The sequence below is a fragment of the Chrysemys picta genome, chromosome 7 (assembly GCF_011386835.1).
Source record: "Chrysemys picta bellii isolate R12L10 chromosome 7, ASM1138683v2, whole genome shotgun sequence".
Lineage (NCBI taxonomy): Eukaryota > Metazoa > Chordata > Testudines > Emydidae > Chrysemys > Chrysemys picta.
Window position 1 is genome coordinate 41,210,411 of NC_088797.1, and position 20,836 is coordinate 41,231,246.

Below are 20,836 nucleotides of genomic sequence, written 5' to 3' on the forward strand. Positions count from 1 at the left end.
ACTAATAAATTCTTTTAGATTTTATAGCATTTTATAGAAATGTTATTTTTAATGGACAGGAAATGTTTAATGTCATGATATAGAAGCAATTTAACTATGTGCATGACATGGCTTGAAAGATTCACTTACACACACAGATGGAGTAGAGGAAAGATTTTCCCCATCTGATGCAAGCATATCAGGATAACTGCATTGCATGAACGATAACATAACTGTTATAGAAATTATATAAAATAGACTATGACAATATAAATTTTCATGAAGAACATTGCTTTTGTGTTTGGCTTGAAAACTATAATATGATAGAATTCAAATTAGAAAGAACTATCAGGATATTGTAATGTGCTATGACAAGTTAAAATTATCTATTCCTTCCCCCGCCTCCCTTGAAAAGAGCTTGTGTTAGAACACACTGAGCTAGAATCTGGGACCAAGGGAGTTCTGGGCCACCGATGCTTCCGCATTGCCAGGGGACACATAGGCTAGGTAGTTCAAGAAGGCTAGGAGGATCATGTGAGGCTGTGCTCCGCAGGGAGTACTGCCCAGCAGAACCTGAGTGGGAACCCCTCAGAGCTCCCTGATTGGCTGATGCCAGTACTTAAACCAGGAAACCATGAAGGGGAGCTGTCTGAGGAACACCACTGACTGCCTGCCCATCTCTGCTCCTGACCCTGCTTGCAACAGACCCTAGACTATGGCTTCCAACCCCGGTTTGTCCTCAACTTTGCTATTTGATTGCTGTCTATAACCTGGTACACCACCCTGATCTCCTGGTAACCTGACCCTTCTTGCTTTCTGATACCTGATGTGATGTTGCCCACCATAATGATTTAAAGAAATATGCTTATGAGTGTAAATATGACATAACTGGAATATGTTTTATGCTAGATATGCCACGAAACATATCTTTGCAAAGGTTATGATCTACTAAATATATTCATCCTATTTGTATGCATGTATCATTTTTATATCTGAAGTTATGAGCTTTGGCTCTATGCTTCTATTTAAAGTGTTTGTTGTAGGGAGCACATAAGTCAGATTTGGTCAACATAGTATGAAGGCGTTATTCAAGTAATTGGGAGTACTTAACTAGCAATGGACTTTGGGAGATGCCAATCCACATCTGAGCTTCCCTGGGAATGTTCAAACTAACATGTAAACAATGGCAGCGGCCTGCAAAAAGCTGAATCATTCATAGACATGTGACTTGCCCAGGTGGCTACAGACTCCATATTGTTGCTGTGATTTTGTACAGGAGAACAAAGGGGTTTCCGCTCACAAGAGAGAGAATTTAAAAGGCCATGGAAACCCCTCCATTTTGTCTTCAGCTGGCTCAAAAGATAGCCTCTCCACCCCAAAGAGATGCCTGAAAGAAACTGGAACAAAGGACAGTAACTACGGGGGTGTGAGTGATTGCTGGACCCAGACTAGGAAGGAGTCTAGTCTGTGAAAGAAGCCTATTGGAACATCTCTGAGGGTGAGATTTACCTGCATTTAGTTTTCTACTGTATTAGGCTTAGACTTGCATGTTTTTGTTTTGTTTTGTTTGTTTGGTAATTTACTTTGTTCTGTCTGTTATTACTTGGAACCACTTAATACCTGGGGGAGCAAACAGCTGTGCATATCTCTCTATCAGTGTTATAGAGGGTGAACAATTTATGAGTTTACCCTGTAAAAGCTTTATACAGAAAAAACGGATTTATTTGGGGTTTGGACCCTGGGTATCCGGGTGCTGGAGACCGGAGCACTTTTTAAGCTGTTTTCAATTGAGCCTGCAGCTTTTGGGGGACATGGTTCAGAGTTGGGTCTGTGTTTGCAGCAGGCTAGCAGATCTGGCTCAACAAATCCGAAGCTGCCAGGGAAAACGAGCTCAGAGGTAGTCTCAGCACATCAGGTGGCAGTCTCAAGGGGGTCTCTGTGACCCAACCCGTCACATCTGACTCTCCGTTTACCTCCTGGCCTGTCAAGGACTCTGACCTACTGGTAGCATGACTCCAGTGCTTAATGTGTGCCAGGGCTTGGCAGTTCACAGCTCCAGCACCTCTGGGCTTGCCACGTCAGTTATGAAAATAAAAAAATTGCTAAACCCCGGTACCTCTTTCATTACAAATTAAGCCTGCCTCCTGATGCCTGACTCTTGGTTCACCCTCTGGCCCATCTCAGGCTCTGACCTACCAGTAATCTGACTCGGCTTGACTCCTGTTCCAACCAGTAGGTCTGACTGCACTCATCCTAGTCCTGACAGCTTGGCCTCCACTGATCAGAATCAAAGCATGTCAAATCATTAGCTCACATTAAATTAGCTGAGCAAATGGCAAATAGTGACATAAAGCAACAGTGATGATCACAGACCATCCCAACAGACCACCAGAATATGGTGATTATGTCACTGTATATAAAGTTCTTCTTTGGGTATCTGTCCACGTGGATCCCACTCTCCTGACTCAATGGGTGCACCATACTAAACTGCCACCAACCTGCAGCAGCACCCTCTGCCGTGGCACCACAATCCTAGCTCTGACCTGGTGAGGAGGGGATACCCATAGGGGCAAGGAAGAGAGTGCCTTGGAGTATGAGTCCAGCCCACACTCACCCTGCAGCAGCAGCTCCTGTCCCACAGGGCTGGACCCAGCTCTTTGCTCCAGGTGTGGCAGCCTGGTGTACGGGGTCACAGCTCCCTTCAGGTTTGGCCCCTCTTTGACGCCTCATGCTGTATCCTTATGGGTTTCAATTACAGCCATACTGGCCCTCGTTCACAGCATTCTGCCCACTATAGTATCAGTCACCCTAAGTCTATGGGTAAATCACCACCACCAGGGAACCTCAAAGAGTGGTTTAGTCATCCCAGAGGGAAGATGTGTGGGCACAGGGCCAAGAAATACAAAGTGAGGGGGTGATAATTTGATCAGCAGGGAGATCCTTTGACTCCGTTGGAATTTGCTTCATCTTCAGCAGATGAAGCGGTCACTTCATCAGTGCCATTTATGATGGGTGATTTTAAAACTTCAAAGCTCCTTAAAAGGATGGCTGATACACTATAAATAATCCAAGAAAAAAAATCATACAAAGTGTTGGATATCTTATACCCAGTTATGTTTAGCAATGCCCATTAATGGGGGGATTCTAGACTCAACCAAAAATCTTTGGCAGACCCCCACCTTCCATCTCTGCTACATCAAAGCAAGTGGACTGTCGATAACAAGTTCCTCAAAAAAGGTTTTGAGTATTTCTATATTCACCCAGTTCCAGAAGTATTGGTTAATTTATGGCTAGAAATTAAAAATTAAGACATCCTGCTCCACCGAAGTCTGTCACAAAAGATAAGGAATCAAAAAAGTTTGCTCTTTTTGGAAGAAAGATGATTTTTTTTTTAATGGAGATATCCCATCTCCTAGAACTGGAAGGGACCTTGAAAGGTCATCGAGTCCAGCCCCCTGCCTTCACTAGCAGGACCAAGTACTGATTTTGCCCCAGATCCCCAAGTGGCCCCCTCAAGGATTGAACTCACAACCCTTGGTTTAGCAGACCAATGCTCAAACCACTGAGCTATCCCTCCTGCAAGATATACTCCTTTGCTAGTTTAAAGGTCAGAATTTCCAACTAACCGGGCTTCTCTAGCCAAGGATGAATACCTTTAATGAAATGAAGTTTCCCAGTTCTTTAAGTCTTCTTTGTATGCTTTAATTGCTAAAATGACTTTACAAGCAGCACTGGATGGTGCTGACACAGCCACAAGATCAATAGCTACTGGTGTCACAATGAAGAGAACCCCGTGGTTGGTTGTGCCTGGTATCCCCAAAAAGTCCAGATGGTGATGGAGAAATTATCTTTTGAAGGACATGATTTATTTAGCTCAAGTAAATATGTCTATGCATCCAGCTCACAAGAAGTATTTATATTTTGTGGTAACGGACATATGTTAACAATTCAAAGTCCTCCTTTTTAGTCCCTCCACTGCCCCAAAGAACATAAGAACATAAGAATGACCATACTGGGTCAGATCAAAGGTTCATCCAGCCCAGTATTCTGTCTACCAACAGTGGCCAATACCAGGTGCCCGAGAGGGAGTGAACCTAACAGGTAATGATCAAGTGATCTCTCTCCTGCCATCCATTTCCACCCTATATCAAACAGAAGCTAGGGACACCATTCCTTACCCATCCTGGCTAATAGCCATTAATAGACTTAACGTCCATGAATTTATCTAGTTCTCTTTTAAACCCTGTTATAGTCCTAGCCTTCACAACCTCCTTAGGCAAGGAGTTCCACAGGTTGACTGTGCGCTGTGTAAAGAATTTCTTCCTTTTATTTGTTTTAAACCTGCTGCCCATTAATTTCATTTGGTGGCCCCTAGTTCTTATACTATGGGAACAAGTAAATAACTTTTCCTCATTCACTTTCTCCACACCACTCATGATTTTATATACCTCTACCATATCCCCCCTTAGTCTCCTCTTTTCCAAGCTGAAAAGTCCTAGCCTCTTTAATCTCTCCTCATATGGGACCCGTTCCAAACCCCTAATCATTTTAGTTGCCCTTTTCTGAACTTTTTCTAATGCCAGTATATCTTTTTTGAGATGAGGAGACCACATCTGTACGCAGTATTCAAGATGTGGGCGTACCATGGTTTATAAAGGGCAATAAGATATTCTCCATCTTATTCTCTATCCCTCCCCCCCCCCCCTTTTTTTTAGCTGCCCATTTAAGGAGACAGTGTGTTCATATTTACCCTTACCTCGACATTTGTTCAATTTTGGGAAAATCATCTCACCCACGTCTGTCTCATGTTACTGGGACCCGTGGCATGATGTATTTTCAGAATACCATATGCCAAACTTTACCTCAGAGCCTTTTAGAGGTGGCTGAATTTGCAGGTAACAGATCCTGAACAAGTCCTACCACCTCTTCGCTGGTGGAATGATGCACACAATGCTTGTCACAGCATACCTTTTCATTTCCCCATTCTTCAGCAAGACACGGATAGGATAATTGATGCCTCTAAGAAGCACATCTGGATCATTTTCAGACTCTCAGACTGTGTCCCCCTTCAGACTCCCATTTAGAGATAAATGTTTTGGAACTCGGAGCAATAAGTCTGACGTGCAAATTGTTCCTACATCTCTTATAAGGAAAAACCACTCAGGTCATAACAGACAATACCACAGCAATGTAAGCAATGTATTTAATAAACAGGCAAGGAGAGGCAAGATCAGCTCCTTTTTCTCAAGACGTATTTCTTCTTGGGAGTGGTAAGATCAGAATTCTGAAAAATCAAAAATCTTGAAATTTGCATGAACTGAAAAATCCGTAAAAATATTTGCATTCAGTCAATTCAATTATTCGTTTCAATAATTTTGAATTTTTTTATTTTAAACCTCTCTTTTTCTTATTATAAGTTAACTTAAATTTCAAATTGAAAAGTCATTGTGAACCAAAAAATTGAACTGTTCAATGTCAATTTCAAAACTTTAAAAAAAAAAATTCAACAGGAAATCCATTGAAACGGAACATTTCCCCTAAAATATCTGGTTTTGATAATTTGGCATTTTCTGACAACAAAAAAAAAATCATCAAAAACCAGCTTCATTCACAATCTGCCCTCCTTCCCTACTGCAACAGAGTATTTTTATTCAATATTCTGACTGGCAGCTGAGACCATTTTATGGGACCACTGTTATGCCCTCGAGGCTCTGCAGAGCATATGCGTCAATGGACACTGCTGATTAAAAGACTCCAACCCTGTGTGCATGGGGCACATGCACACCAAGAGTGGGATCCACCTGGACAGAACAACTTGAGAAGCCACCAGTACTGTAAGGTAACCATTCTTTTTTTTGAAATTTAGTTGTAAACAGAATTGCCCAGAGTTTCCCATTCTAAAGAAAAAAAAACAATTAAAATCCATTTGTAATATGCACATTAAGGGCACTTTGATAATGAGTAACACTCATGCACAGAACCGCTGTAATATTTAAAAATTCTTTTATGAAAATATACATTGTTGTCTCCTATTTATAATTTAAGTGTAATAACCCCAGAGCCTATCACAAAGACTATATTATTTTATTGGATTTATAGAAATGGGCCAAAACAAAACCTTTAAAACCAAAATCCTATGAAATTTTCGGGACCAGTGGAGAATCACAATCCAAGAGCTCAGTACATTCTCTGAAAAACAAAATGGTTTTGGTCAAGACAAATGGCCAAAAAATTGTTGAATAGGCTATTTTATTAACATTCAAGAAAATCTTTTTAGCCACTGAATTCAGAAGATCAAGCAGTACATAGACTACTTTACACTATTTTTATCCCTATCTTTTAATTGCATAAAGGGAATTAACCTCCGCTCTCAGTTAAATAAAAAGTGGTTATAGTAATTTTCTGGAGCAGGTTCAGAAAGATTTTCAACAAACACCATCCGTGGGAGCACAATTCTCTTAACACAACGGTGCAAGGGAGATATTTTAGGAAATGTAAAAAGAACAGGAGTACTTGTGGCACCTTAGAGACCCACTTCTTCGGATGCTGTAGTCCACGAAAGCTTATGCTCTAATAAATTTGTTAGTCTCTAAGGTGCCACAAGTACTCCTGTTCTTTTTGCGGATACAGACTAACACGGCTGCTGCTCTGAAACCTGTCATTAGGAAATGTAAATAATTTTTAAGTTGGTGAAATGAGCTCTGTATTACAGTGCCAACTAAATATACCACTAAACAATGAAATTATGGTTTCCAAAGTCAGCAGTAATAAGGATAATGAGCAAATTTTTTTAAAAAGTAAAGTTTTAGCTTGTTATAGATGCTTAGCCACAATAATTAAAATCAGAAACAACTTCCAATTCATTATACAATGAATAAGCAATTTGGTGACCAACACTATAAGTCTAATGCTGACTGCACTGCATTTCATCTAAAAGCTGCCAAACCTATAATGGAATGGAAAAAATATGTAATATATCCCTTTGATAATTACCTACTGTTTCTTTATGGGCTATTTTCAGTAATCAGGTCCTGCATCATCATCATAAGTGTACCCATTCGTATCTTATAATAAACAAGTACCCCAAGGGAACATCAATAAACAGTGCATCAAAGCCAGAGTTGTTTGACACCACTTCAGTGCTTGCAGAAATACGAAAAGGAAGCAACACACAAACACTGAATTCACATTTAGTCCACACAGTCGGACAGGGAATTGCCTTTGCTTTTGTCTGGCTCTGAGCAAGAAAGATAAGCTAACAAAATATTAGCTAGGCATAGGTAAACTGCAGTCTCTTTGCAACATCCAAAGCCCTTAATACAAGAAGGCACAGAAAACAATGGACAGAAATGAGTTCCAGGTTCGTTACAAGTATTAAAAAGAAAGCAATTTTATCACCTTTGGCCATAAAGGTGTCTGATGAAATTAACATGAGGTCAGCATGCCTAAAAAAGAAGGACAAAACACCTTGAAAGAATATTTAAATAAAATGGAAAATATGTAAGTTATGTGGAAGAAGAGATGAGGCAAATGAATTTGAGGACTGGCAAAGCTCCCCCTTTATTTACATGAGAGATCTTTCAGTGAGTCATTAGAAAATTGCACCAGATGGTTAGCAGGTATAAACTGGCATAGCTCCATTGGCTTAAATAGAATTATGCCAATTCACGCCAGTTGCGGATCAAACCTATATATTTTGATTTAAAAAATAATTCATATTAGAAGTGACACCTATGGGACAGTGTCTGACATAGAATTTATGGTTATTAACTCCAGGGGAGGCAGCTTGTTTTGCCAAAGTTATTTTTAGAAGAAAAAGGAAGATCTGTGTTTCAGTGTAACAAAGATTTCTCTTAAGATATTTTGTCATTTTGGATTCTGTTCTGCCAGGACTACTAGGGAAGATGAGGATTATACACCCACAGGCAGATGTGCTGCCAGAATCTTTTTTGGGGTGGGGTAATGGGATTTACAAACCCCAGGCTGAGCACAGGCAGAAGGAAGAGGAAGGCTGATCACACCTCTGAGCAGCTGCCAGGAGTGCCAATCATGGAGACATGCACCCACAGCTGTGACCAATAAAGAAACAAGCCCTGCTATAAAGGAGGGAGACAAGAGAGGAAAGAGGAGGCAGCAAGGCCTGGGATAGCAGAAGGACAACAGCCCCATGCCAAGCTGCCTCTGAAAACAAGGAGACTGTAAGCCCTGAGGTTTAGGGGCTGATAGACTCAAAATAAGTTAAGAGTTTACGAACTGGTCTAGTTGCAGACAAATTGAAGTAGATAGTGAGGGGAAAGCTGGGACCCCTAGAGAGACTGCAATTTTTACAAGTGTAAAAATAACAGAATATACAGAATTATAACAAAAGTGAAATCATGCATATTCTTCATGGAAATAAACCCGTGCTTAAAGCCACTAAGAAACGTCTGTATAATCTAAACACAAACTTTTCAGTTGAACTGAAGCACAGATGATGCTGCATATGCAAGAAGCAAGGTGAATCAATGCACCTACATATGCAAGTTCTAATCCCAATGCAACAACTATATCAGGATTTAACATTTCAGCTAAGCAGAAGCACTTTTAGGATTTCTGCATTAACTATAAGTGAGTCATGCAGGTCATCCCAAATGAAGCCCAATAAAACCATTAAACTGTCAGAAATGCCATTTTGACTCCTTGCTTCTACCTAATCCACATTTTATGACACAAGAGGAAGGTTTTGGTTTGGTTTTAAAATCAAAGTTGTTTTAAGTTGGAATCTCAGGTGTGGTTTGGGGACAGAAGGATTAGGGGCCAGAGTTCAGGTGATGATAGATAAAATAAATTTTCTTTATCACAGTTTATCACATGACTGTAGAAATAGGGAATTTATCACACAGGTGGATTTTTCTACAGCTTTACTATAGTCAGAAATATGAAATACTGGCTTTATACAGATTTCAGGGAAACATAAGACTCACACATAATCCTTCAGAGCAGCCTAATGTGTACATTTGATGTTCTATTAAAAAAAAAAACCAACACAGTATTTCCTAACACGTACAACATTGCGGCCAACCTGATATCCAGGCAAGGAGGATTCAAACAGAATGATTAAGAAACCTACTAAAAAAATCTATCATGCAAATTAAATGGAATGTAAGGGCAGGAAGGAGAGAGATTGCCACCAGACTGCCACAGCATTCAACACAAAATCCCACTCTCTTTGTAAAGGATGGTCAGGTCCCAAAGTGAATTATAGTTATTAGTTCTATACCACAGAAGTAGTGTGATGTAATGGACTGAGCATGTGACTTGGAGCTGGGAATTCCTTATTTCTACTCTTAGCATTTCTGATTTACCTTGGCTTTATCCTCTGTGTTATACTGTTTCCTCAACTGTAAAATGGGAATAATCCTCCCCGCATTTGTTTTAATGATTAATAATCAAGCATTATATAGATATATCAGATACAAACCAATGATCCCCTAACCTATCCCCTACATTGTCGTCATAAAGGGAGTGCAGGAGTACTTGTGGCACCTTAGAGACTAACAACAAGTACTCCTGTTCTTCTTTTTGCGGATACAGACTAACATGGCTGCTACTCTGAAACCTGTCATAAAGGGAGTGAACACTATTCTCATTATCATGACATCAGAGTGCCTCTATTTCTTACTATGTTCTATTATTTTTATATAAAAAGTTATTTTCTTTTTAAGCTTTCAAATAAAGGCTAAAATCAGCCAAAGACAAAGTATAATTCTGCAGACACTTCACACATGCAACCGACTTTTTACATATGGTGGCAGAATAACATCTGTGAATTTTAGGTTTGGATTTTTAACCCTTCAGTTGCTAACCTCTCCCTGGCAAAGACACTTGACAAATGTTGTCTTCATCCAAACATAATATTAAAAACAACTTGCCATCTGGCAACCCGCATTTGCAACTGTAGTACAGTCACTGATGTGCCAAAATAACAAAGGGCTGTTAATTATTGTTACAGAAAAAAGAACTTCCTCCAGAGTAGATTTATTTTATGTTGAAAGCAAATATCAATTCATACTTATGCCTGCAACTTATTTTCTCAAGGGGAACCCATCTCTGTTCCTCGTACAACTTCAACGTTGGACCCTCACACATTGCCTAACACAAAGTTTCTCCCTTATTTTCTAGATGACAGTTCACAAGGGGAGCTTTTCTGATCTGACTTCCTCTAAAGAATCCACTGAGACAAAATGAAAATCTTGCCACCTTTTTCTTGCAATAGTTCATAAAACCCTATTTTTGCTATAATTAAATAATGCCAACTGAACAATCAAGGCCTTTTCTCAGTTATAGGGTTTGCACCTAAGTTTTGTGTCATCCAATTTGACAGTGGTAATTAGAACATTAAACAAAAATAAACAACTTCAATACAGTTCTTTTAATTGATACTTAAGTATCAGATAGTAGGCACTTTAACTTGTGTGACATACCTCAGGCCTTACTGGATCTTCAATGCCAACTACACAAATGCAGGTCAGGTCAGTTAAAATGTCATTTTCACTGTCCCAGTCTGGTTCTGGGTTGCTGCTGAAGTCCCGGTATGCGATGCAAATAGTTCTCAGTCCATCGCAGGCCATGGGTTCAATCACTTTCTTCACCATCTCATCCCGGTCACGGGGTCTGAAGACACGAATCTCACCTGCTGCATTAACGATTCTAGAACACCTGTAAGAAAAGGATGTGAATTGCATTTGTTTGGTTTCTGGCTTCCATTATACCTGATCATTTCATTCAACACCACACTTTTTTTTTTGGTTAGTTTTAATTTCTAGTGCACTCCACAAACAAAATCAACAGATTCATTATTCTAATGTTAGGTAAGAGAATATACCTATGATTTTTACAATTGTTGGGCAGATATCTGACATTTCAGTTAGACTATGTAATTTCCATTAGGTCCATAATTAGTGAAGAAGTTACAAACAAATTGAAAAAAAACTTGCCAATCCAAATGTGTGGTATATGTTCATATCAGCTAACAAGAGGGCATTTGGATTTATATCCCTACATGATAAAAGCACATTTCAAAAGTGCATCTGTTTACAATCTAATGGGGAGGGAGGAGACGAGAGAGCAGAGAAATGCCAACTGCAGTATCCCTTGGCAGCTAAGAGAAGACAGGAAAGATGACCATTGACATTGTCCATCCAGACAATTGTGCAAGACTGATTACTTTAAAAAAGGATAAAAGAATAATCACAGTAAAATGTATGTTATATTCCTGCAATAAGGTTAGTACCTATTACCTGGAACTATTATTTAGTTTCCAACTTCAAACCAAGACAAGAAGGGCTTGATCCTATTCTCACTGAAGTCAGTGGCAAAATCCCCATATATTTTAGTGCTGTGGGATCACTCCAAGTCACAATAAATAAGGCAAAGAGACACAGTACACTTACTTCTTCAGAACAATTTCAGAAGCACCTTTGCTGTACATTCGGAAACTGCCATCTGGCATTTTAACGACAGTGCTCATTGACTTTCTCACGGAGTTAAACGTGTATACTTTGTAGAGTTTCTCCTCAGGGATTAGATTCCGAACAGGCTGGTAATCTTGCTTCAGTTGCAGGACAAACCCCAACAGGCCACATTCTGTCTTGTTGCCAACCTGACGAGGCAGGCCACCTTCCTTTTCTGGTGGCTGAAGGGAAGAAGGCATCAGATTTCAGCCCCTCATTTTCTCACCTTTGATAGTATACTCTACTTTTCAAGCCCAATAAATAATGAGGCCCCAGACTACTAGTTAAGATCTAAAACCTTTACAGTAAAATCATAACTCAACCAATTTTAAAGAGCCAGTGGAAATTCTATAGAATTACAACAGACTGAAAATAATCTATTTGATAATGGAGCAACTTTTTCTTTTTAAATAACCAGTATAATTCTCTTCCACCTTTTTACCCTCTGGCCATTCAAGATTTTATGATGGTTATGGTATGTGTCATTAAAAATAAATGCATTTTCCTCAGGGTCAATGTATGTTCACAAACAGAACAATACTTTTTTTCCTTTGTATTGCTCTGAATCATGTTGCTTTGCTGTTTTTCATGGTGTGGTGGATGTTTTAAAGTAACATTCATCCACTATAATTTTGAACCTCATTTTTTAAAAATAAATCAACATCTAATCAGAAGAATAAATAATCAATGGTATTTCCAGTGATCCATGAACATAATGTCTGTATCAGTAGTTTAGTACTTCTAAATATCTATACATTACTATAGTATTTCAGTCTGCTACTTCAGTCTGTAAATGCTTCATATGGAAAAAAGGGGGTTAAGTTATGACAATTATACTAACCCAGCAACTCTAGCCATTCTTAATGTTACTACCCTTAGAAGAAAAATTTTTATTAGAAAATATTAATCCTCCCTTGCTAATGTAAAAAAAAAGAAGTACAAAATAAAAGAAAACATTAGAAACAATATGGAGTATCAGCTGTAATAAAGCTAAAAAAACCAATAGTTAGGTCATTAATAATGCTCCAAAAGACTGTAGTGGTCAAGTTTATTAGCTGAAGACTACTGAGGTCTTCAATCATCTTGCACTCAGCAAAGCTATCAAGTCAAATTCAGCCTTCGCATAAGTAGACAAAACTCCAATGAAATCACTGAAGTTGGTGCATTAAATCCATAGGGACTAGAAGTGGGGAAAATCCTTTCACAATTTTGATTTGCAATGTTTTGCAATATTTGAAATAAACTTACACTTAAGCCCTGATTCAGCAAAGAATTTAAGTCATTGTCTTCAATGAGACTTATGGTTTGCTTAAGTGCTTTGCTGAATCAAAAGTCTGCTTAAGTGCTTTGCTGCATTCAGAAATATGTCCAAACTTTACTTTGTTATTGATTCTGACACCATTGTTGCTTGGAAACAGCTGTATGCTGAAGAGCATCATGGTGAATGATGAAATTGAAATCTCAGACCAACCACCCCACTTTAGATTTGAAATCCTTTATCCAGTAATGATACAAGTGGAATCACCAGGAGTAGCCATAGTATTTTTTAATGTAATTATCCCAGAGAATCACCTAAAACAGTAATGATTGATTTACAAGACAAGGACAAGTAGATAAAGTTAGACTAGACTAGGACTAAAGCAGACTAATAGATAAGTGACCTTTACAGAAAAGCTTTCTCCAAGAGTATTTCTTTATATGCTTTAGGAAGAAATGCATCTATGGCCAAGTAAAAAAAACGTCAGGCTAAAAATCTCTGTCCCAAAGATATTTCTTTTTTCAAAAATGAACAAAATTTCTAACTGAGCAAAACAGCATTCCTTCTGTCGACTGCAAGCCTCATAACTCACTTAATCTGACTGTTTCCTTTACCTTATTCAGCATCAACATAAAATGCTAACACATTGTCAAGCACAATATCAGAGTCGCACACTTTGTTCTATTGTAACATCATTATAATGTTGTTGAAAATCCCCTATGGATTCTAAAAATCACTTTTAAAAATCTGCTAGTAAGAAAACCCAACAGTTAATACTTATGCATGATCCTGCAAATATTTTTGCTCATATTATGCATATAGACAGCTCTAGGCCTTCAAATTAATCAACAACACCTCCTCAGCTGCGCTTACACTATCAGTAATGCAAATAATATGAACCAGAGTTAGAAGGGCAGGTGGGAAAAAAGGAATACATTCGCTGGAAAACACTGCAACTGGTCAAACAAGAAATATTATTTTTGAGCATCCAAGAGGATTTTACAATGAAGAGGGAAAAAAAAGCAAAGCATAAACAAAATTGCTTCATTTTTTAAAATACATAGCTTTAATAAATAAAAGTTGGTAGATTTAACATTCTGGGCAAACAGTTCTTGGAAAGGGATAGAGACCATTGGTATCTCAAACCAGCATGGTAATCAGCTTTGTTCTCCATCAAGAGACATCAAGGCAGACTGATTCTTACTCTGTTGCCACAGTCAGTCCTCATTTGTGGCTTGATCTTGCTCTTGCACTGAAGCCAGTAGGAGTCTCAACACGGACATCAATGTGAGCCGTATAGGGCCCTTGGTGACCAAACATCAGAAACCAGTGATTACATACACAGTGGTTATTTTTCAACCATGTGCATGTTTTTGGTGCCATGACCAGTTAGCAAATAGATACTGAGAAAAACATCTATTTGCATTTTATAACATCTATAAATAAATGTAATGTCTATATTAAGTTTTTCTCCATTCCTCACCCCCTCCTCCCAGTTCTCACTCCCCTTTAAAGTACACTTCTTAGCTGAGATCTGAAATCAGGTTTGATTTTAGTTAACAGCTTGTTTTGAATGTAAATAGGTAAACAAGAAAAATATTACTGGTAGCATGAAAATGACCGCTCCTTAAGCGGAGGGGCCATGGTTTGAGTTTCCAGGGTAAGCAGTATACCTCTTTAAGAGCAGAGAGGCATGAACGCGGACTCATCCCCCAGGTGACTGGAAGAGAGGGAAGAGGATACAGGTATAAGTCAGGCAAGAGAAGTACTCTTTCACTTGGACCCAGGGGAGCAGCACCACCCTTGAAAGAGGTGAAATACCAGGTTTGGTCAGGATCTGCTGTGGGCACTGTGCTAGCCACTCCTTTTTCTGGCAGCTGGGAAAGAATTTATCCCTCACTGCCAGATTGGCCAAAGTGGGGGGAGTGGGATTCGCCTTCCCCACATCAAGTTCAGAGGGCCCTTAGATAAGGTGAGTATGGAATAGGAAGAACAGGAGGACTTGTGGCACCTTAGAGACTAACAAATTTATTAGAGCATAAGCTTTCGTGGACTACAGCCCACTTCTTCGGATGCATATAGAATGGAACATATATTGAGGAGATATATATACACACATACAGAGAGCATAAATAGGTGGGAGTTGTCTTACCACCTCTGAGAGGCCAATTAATTAAGAGAAAAAAAACTTTTGAAGTGATAATCAAGCTAGCCGAGTACAGACAGACAGTTAGATAACAAGTGTGAGAGATTCAATGTTTGTAATGGCTCAACCATTCCCAGTCCTTATTTAAACCGGAGTTGATTGTGTCTAGTTTGCATATCAATTCTAGCTCAGCAGTTTCTCGTTGGAGTCTGTTTTTGAAGTTTTTCACAGAAAAACTTCAAAAACAGACTCCAACGAGAAACTGCTGAGCTAGAATTGATATGCAAACTAGACACAATCAACTCCGGTTTAAATAAGGACTGGGAATGGTTGAGCCATTACAAACATTGAATCTCTCACACTTGTTATCTAACTGTCTGTCTGTACTCGGCTAGCTTGATTATCACTTCAAAAGTTTTTTTTCTCTTAATTAATTGGCCTCTCAGAGGTGGTAAGACAACTCCCACCTATTTATGCTCTCTGTATGTGTGTATATATATCTCCTCAATATATGTTCCATTCTATATGCATCCGAAGAAGTGGGCTGTAGTCCACGAAAGCTTATGCTCTAATAAATTTGTTAGTCTCTAAGGTGCCACAAGTCCTCCTGTTCTTCTTTTTGCGGATACAGACTAACACGGCTGCTACTCTGAAACCTTTCATTATGGAATAGGAGTTAGACTATGATGTCGTAACTCATTATGTAAGAGTGGGGTGGATGTCCAGTGCCGGTACTCTGTAAGGAAGGGATACAGAGATCGGATAAATGGTTTGGTAAAGGATTTAAAGGAGCTGTTTGTTAAAGCAGCGGAAACACGGGGGGTTCCTATGACTGGCATGGCAGGAAGCCAACACTCCCCCTCCTTTATAGCCCACCTTAATCCTCATTCAAGGGGGTGGGGATGGTAAGGTCCCAGCAGCAGGTTGGCTGGGGACCAGAATAGAAAGGGGGAGGGGGCTGACAGAAGCACCCCAGGTAGATACTGAAATGATTATGGATATGCCTGCACTGTACACTTATCTGCTGGGTATGCCCCCACATTTAATAATAAAGCTGCGGCCTCATTAAACCACATCCAGTGTCTCCTGTCCTTTATCCAGTATAGCCAGACAATGAACCATGCAGAAAGATTTTAAAATCTGCTAGCAAGTGTCCACTTTCCCCTTTAGCAGCTGCTGTCTCCACACTCTCTGCATACTATATTAAAACAAGCATATGGTGGTGAGAGTTGGCAGTAGCACTTCCTTTCCTATACTGTTTCACCACAAAATCTGTATGCCAAACTAGCCTCCTTGCAGATTGCTCTCTACAGTTCATACCAGAAGCTGCTGGATGTTATAACTTCAAACTGTGCCCTCTGTAAGTTTATTTCCTGCTTAAATCTGCAGTTTATAAAACTCAGAGCAAAATTAAAAGGGACAAAGGGACTATCTAATGAATAATTAACTGGAAATGCTCTGTTGATCTTTTTCATTGTATGAAAGATACTAGAAAGTCTTTTAATTATGATTTGTGCATAGAAATCCATTCTTTTAGATCTCAACCTCTAGATCACATTACAAGCTATTTTGGCTATTAACAATGTTTGCTTATATATTGCTTGGTAAAATCTTTGCACTGGAATGGAGATGGGCGAGGTGACCTAATACGTCTGTCTGTCTAATTCTTGTAACCTTTATTATTCCATATGTACTATAATACCTTCAGTTAGTTCATTTAAGCCTTTATGTAATTTTGTTAATATTAATACTCCAGGTTTAGATATTCACTTGTAAAATGTACTGATCAATTAAAACCAGTATTTTTCACCTTAACCCCCCCAAAACATGTTTCTAGGTCAAAGTACAGCTGCATAAAAGTACAGCTGCATAAAAAGGCTTTTTTCTAAAGCTAGCATTGACACAGGACAGGGTTAGGATGCATGTTGTACATACCTATTCTAAGAGCTTCACAGAAATGAACTGCTATGTATTCTGCAAAGCATATCATCTTTAATCACATCAGACCACTTTAAATTTCATAATTAGTGCTATCAATAGTGCCTTATCAACACATAAGACAATATTATTTTTTTAACTTATAATTTTAACAATTTTTATATAGCACTTATTGAAGGACCAGCGCTATATATCATTACAAAGGATACTACCTCCCACTGAGATCATTAACCAGCTTCTGGCACCTGAGAGTATCATATATTAATCTGTTGATGGAAATACAATCCCTGTATGTACTGAATAATGAGAATATCCTCAGTGGCAATTTCGTATACATACGGAAGTAGGCAGAGGCTAAATAACTGATTAGGTAGATATGCTCCTAAGGAAGGGTTAATGCTAAAAATGAAACTCTCTAAAGGTGACTTAAAAAATGCTTCCATCTTTTAGTTAGACTGGGGAGTTACAAAAGCTTTCATATTCACTATAGTACTTATTAAACTTCGGTTTTCATGGCTTGCCTGTTCCAATCCTATACTGGTAGCAGTATGGCAGGGTGACATAAGCCTTTCCAGTTTAAATTTCTATGAGTTCATGCATATTACAAAGTCTTCAGTTGGATCACAAAATGCTTTTATGTACAGCTGGTTGAGCTACTCAGTTAGAATAATACTGGTTAGGAATGTATCCCCTTTTTTATTATTGTATCCAATAAACTAATTTGGCCAGTATGTTCTATCTATAATGAATGCTTCTGTTAGCTCTACTTGTGATAGAAAAAAAACAGGAAGACAAACAGAAGAGAAATATTTAAAAAATAAATCCTTTCATTTTAATTTATAGAATAATTTAAATTCTACATTTTGTGTACTGAGCCAAGGGAAAATGGCCAGGATATGCAGGTTTATTTTTTATTTTTTTATTTAAATCTAAATGCACAGAATTTAAAGATAACTTGGGAGAAACAAGTCTGTTCAGATGATGTGTTATTTTTTCATTCCCAATATTGTACAGAAGGAGAGCAATTTCAGACAACTGAATGAATCTATAGCATTGCCAAATCTGGAGATGTTCCATCTTGCTGCATAATGTGGTTTAGTGTTTTAAAATTCTCTGCAATGGAAGTCATCTAAAAAAAGATAAAATAGTCACACACTAGATTTAAAATCAAAGCCATCAACTTGTCTTAGAGAAATACTCTGGTGTGCACGTTTATTTCAGTAAAGTAAAGATGACAAAAGAATTAGCATTTCCTTTCTAAAACCTTATTTACAAGACATTTCAGCCAGGGTGGAAAATAGGGTGAAAGTAGACAAATTCTACTCATGCATAACTCTCTAAAGGCCAAAATTTTATAGCTTAATTTTATTATTAACCTAATAAGGAGCCATAGATTATCAGATATGTAATTACATAATGCACATTTTTCGTTTTGTGGAAGTTGCAATAAAGAGAAGGCAAATTAAAATGCTTTTGGCATTGTACAGTTTAATAAAGGATAATAAACTGCCTCTGGGTTTTGTACTCACAGCAAAAAGGTAACCAGTCAAAATACAGGTAATACTCACTCTTAATAAAGCTGTTGCTTTATACCTCAGAAATAATAGTTTACAATTCTCACAAGATTATTGACTAACCATCTAAACTGAAATAATCTTACCACCACAACATAAAAAACTTGTTGTGGAAATTCAGTTCAATTGAAGTCCTAAAAGCCATCTTGAAATGGGAACATCATAAGGGATTGAAAAAAGAGCAGTTAACTTCTCAGAGCTGGTTTCATAATCATCTTTCTATTAGAACTAATAGACTAGCTGAATTTCCCTTATATAATATTTGATCTCATTTGTTGGATTGAAAGCCAACACTGCACTTAGAAACACTGCCAATCTTTAAGAGTTTAAAGATTTTTCAGCATTTATGCACAGTGCTAAAGAGACTCCTTTAAGTGTTCCGACTCACTTCTATTATATCCACTACCCAGGGTGGTGCACTTTATCTTCTTTGGTCCTCGGGAAGATTTTAAATTTTTGAAACACTAAACTGAGGTAAAACCCTCCTTTTATTTCCTCCCAAAGTACTAGTCAGCTTTAACAACACTGCCCAGCTCTTTCCTTGAAGATGGGCAAACTTCAAACCTGAATATCGAAATTTCCTCCTTTTTCTGCATAAAACATAACTCTGACTCCTAGGACTATGCATCCAAGGTTCTAACATCTGTTTCATATGTACACAACAGCAATTGGTATCAAGTACTGGCGCTAAACTTTTTCTGGGAACCCTGCGACAAAGAAGATTGATTATCTTCTATAATTTGGTAACAATGGGCTAGTCATCAGTTTTCTAAGCCACTGAAATATGGTTTTCACTAGTCACTTCATATGCCAGTGTGCATTGTGGGCAAGAGGCATGTGCTCTTTAAAATGAGAAAAGTTTATTTTTATATATTATACTCTCTCTCTCTCTCTCTTTCTCACACACACACTCGCCTTGGCAGAGAACTCACCCTTCCTACCCAATTTCCCCACAGCTCAATATCTTCTCTGGCTCTAAAACCCCTCCTACTGCTCTAGCTCATAACCCACCCCCCTGATTCTCCCTAGGCTTACACCACCAATAGAACCCCCCACAGAAAACCTCTCCCTCTCCTTCTCCCCCCGGCAGCCCAACTCAGAAAATCCCCATATCTGGAGGATAAAGGTTCTGAGCCTGGTAACGTAAGGGGATTTTAGAATTTAGAAGGGAGTTGGGTTGAGAGACACAGTGGCTGGATGGATTGACAGCAGTGTGATAGTGAACTGGTGATCAAGGGGGTCAGTGTGGGATTGTGGTATGGAGCATTGTAAGAAAGAGAGAGGAAGAGACAAGTGGCCATAACTGGGAGACTAAAAGGTGGCACAGAGAAAAATAGCTAATAAAAAGGAGATTCTTCAACCCTGCCCTTTCCTGAGCTATGTCCCAGGGGACAGGGAATATTAAGCAATCCCTTTTCTTCCCTCTCCCCCCATCAATCTCTTCCGTCCTCCATGAAAACGCTAACATCCCTTCAATCCACTTTTTCACTTTGAAAAATCTGCAGGGAATCAGGCACTTGCATTTCCTACCACTTGTTTTGGGTACTGATCACCACTGTTCTAACTCAGCACAGAAAACACAAGACCATGAACTGAATTCTGAATATCACACACTAATTGGTTAGAGACATTCCAACTGATAAGCATACAGATCTGTTACCATGTAAGATGTGTTCCTATTTTCCTTGTTATAAATAGTTCTGACACACTGTATCTGTGTGATCATTTAGAGCAATCAGTGCCAGGTCACTGAAGGGGAGCTGCAATGGGCTTGATCTGAACCCAAACCTAAATCAAAAGTTCTTGCCTATGTATTTATAATTATATCATGGGAAGTCCCTGGAGCAATAGTGTTTGTTTGCAGCTGCCAAATTACATAAGTTAAAAATAAAACATTTTTTTAAATTAACCAATATTGTTTTTAAGGTCAGAGGCTGAAAAGAAGAAATTACAAAGAGAAGCATTTTCTTTTAATATCACATTGCATGTTGAACAAATTATTATCGCACACATTTTTGATGTACTGTTATTTAGCTTTCGCTTTGAGGAGTCTTATTTCTCTTTTGGGGCGGAAGTATTAGTATCATACCGCAACAATCTGGTGATGGCAATGATCTACATATAAAGCATTAAAACTAGGGCTTGAATTGGGCCAAGTTGTGCTGGTTGGAAACCCCGGTAGGTTGTCTTTTTTTAAAAATAAGCTCCCATCCTATACTCCAGAATCTCAGATTAAATTTAAAACAGTAAATCTCCATAGCCTTGAAAATGTGAACTAAATATAATCAATGCAGTGATGTCTGCCTAAGTTTGCAGACAGTCTCAAATAATAGCTGTCAGAAATGTGAACTACATCATTTCCCCCCATACAGGTATTAAATCTGACACTGAATGATGCATATTTAAAGGTCAACATTGTCAACTATTTAAGTTCTGAGCAATCTAAAAA

General features: G+C 38.6%; 1 protein-coding gene across 31 annotated transcripts in view; it reads right to left on the reverse strand.

Moving 5' to 3' along the window:
• ATP2B2 (ATPase plasma membrane Ca2+ transporting 2) overlaps positions 1 to 20,836 on the reverse strand; it is a 754,329-nt gene that overhangs the window by 77,017 nt on the left and 656,476 nt on the right. For all 31 annotated transcript variants that reach the window (XM_065551218.1, XM_065551250.1, XM_065551243.1 and 28 more), the window contains 2 exons: positions 11,412 to 11,653; positions 10,443 to 10,677 (listed from right to left, as the gene is read on the reverse strand). In XM_065551218.1, the coding sequence (XP_065407290.1) occupies positions 10,443 to 10,677; positions 11,412 to 11,653 (477 nt within the window). The remainder of the gene's footprint in view (positions 1 to 10,442; positions 10,678 to 11,411; positions 11,654 to 20,836) is intronic.